We start from the raw sequence: 1913 nt of genomic DNA, 5'->3' as shown, positions 1-1913 counted from the left end.
CACATTGGAGAGCACCACGCCATCTTTGATGATACCAACACCTAGTTTATTTGCACTGCCTTCGAATCCAATGGCAATCGTCATGATGAAATGGCTTAATTAAATGATACAAAGGGAAATTGGGAACTTTCTAATCAAATCTCGCATGAATCTCGCAAATCACCGCCATCTTCATTTCAAAACGGAACCCAGTCTTTTTCTTACTTTTCACGGCCTGAAGTAAAGGTACGCAATGTGTATTTTCGGTTTATGCGTGCTGTCAGTTACAAAAGGAGAAAAGTCTTACTTGGTAAGAGTGTTTAAAAGATGCGTCATCTGTCCTTCAGGGCGCGTGCGAACCATCTACTCAGCACAAAAAGCCAGCCAAATGTCATTTATTGGATTGGATAAACGGAATAACTAGTGACAAGCGTTTACAAGCTAAATTCTCGCTGTTTGAGGCGTCATTTTGCGAGATCTTTTCTCGATCCGTTGGCAACGGTTTGACGGTTTCAAACTTCATTGCCGAGCAAATCGCAAGCCCCGTTATGTATTCACAGGCGGACCACTGACAATTTCCTTGACTGTATGACCGTCGGTCGAGAAAAGATCTAGCAAAATAACGCCTAAAACAGCTCGGAACGACCAAAACAACATAACACAGAACTCAGTTGACACTTTGTTTGATCTTTCATTTAATTATTGCTTTCAAACTTAATTGCCGAGCAAATCGCAACCTCCGTAATGTATTTATCCTTCTACAGATCGATAACAACAACACCAACCGAGGATGGTCCACCTGTGGTTACATTGTGCAGATCTGTAAACATGCTCCTTCGCTTTTCGTTGCAGTCATCAGCGAGGTCAAGATGTCACGCCAGACGACTCATGGCCGTTTTGGCGGCTTTTTAAAATTCATTTCCCACAGAAACACTGTGATGGAAACGAAAGTAACCGATTTTGTTTCAACTACTTTTAGAGAAAGAAATAAATTTATACGGTTAAGTTAAAACGTATAATTGTATTGACAGATTTTCAACACACAAAATTATATCGTTCTTTCAGCCTCGGTTTTATTCTTAAATTTCGCAAATTTCAGTCTCGATATTCTTCTTATCAAATACATTCTTAAAGACAAATTAGTGTAGCATTGGTAAGCAAAGCTCAAACGCTCAAATGCGAAGTATACTGGTAAAAGCTGGTGAATAGCGCGGCGCATTCTTGCTAATTATGATGCATTCCTGTGACAGTCTTTGTGCATTCAAATGATTTAATCGAAAACTGAAAACACATTTATTTACTTTGGCTCACGATTGGTGATAATACTGTAGACTTTAAAATTTAGTGACTGAAAATTTTTCTTTTTTATTCTGTGAAGCGCTTTGAGCTAAGGATATAGAGCTGTGACAGCGCCCCTCCCCATTCTCCGCTCGTTAATTTACGCAGGCTAGTCAAGGCTAGTCCTACCCTCTCATGAATACAGCAACAAGATTCAAGAATAGCATTTCTCGCACAAATAAGAACATTGTGTGTCAAATTTTATAGTTCTCAAACTTATCTTGAATGAGAAAAGAAAAGTAGATGTACGCACATTAAATATTATCCGGCAATGAATTCCACAATTTACTTGCAAAAATACCAAAGAAGACCATATTAGTGGTATCAACACTAGGAATAGTTAGTTTGCGTTTCCCCCGTAGATTAACACAAGAGTCGCATTTGGTTAAAAAGGTCACAAATGTATGAAAGGGCAGATCAGTTTAATGCACGGTAAAATATTACGAGTTATATTTTCTAACAATTTTTCACAGGAACTGATATGATCATCAAAAACAAAACGCAGGATGAATTCGTTTAGCCTCTCAAGTTAATCAGCATTTAGGTTTCCGCAGTGGATCCAGAAAATTGAGAAATACGTCAAGTGAGGAAAAAAG

General features: G+C 38.4%; 1 protein-coding gene across 1 annotated transcript in view; it reads right to left on the bottom strand.

Annotated features, from left to right (window-relative positions):
• LOC137996916 (probable tRNA N6-adenosine threonylcarbamoyltransferase) overlaps positions 1–192 on the bottom strand; it is a 22578-nt gene extending 22386 nt beyond the window's left edge. The window contains exon 1 of the mRNA XM_068842558.1: positions 1–192. This exon is cut by the window's left edge and continues 31 nt beyond it. Within this exon, the coding sequence (XP_068698659.1) occupies positions 1–84 (84 nt within the window). The 5' untranslated portion in view covers positions 85–192.
• Positions 193–1913: the final 1721 nt, after the last annotated feature.

This window comes from Montipora foliosa, chromosome 1, assembly GCF_036669935.1.
Source record: "Montipora foliosa isolate CH-2021 chromosome 1, ASM3666993v2, whole genome shotgun sequence".
NCBI lineage: Eukaryota > Metazoa > Cnidaria > Anthozoa > Scleractinia > Acroporidae > Montipora > Montipora foliosa.
This window is presented reverse-complemented; position numbering and strand designations above follow the sequence as displayed.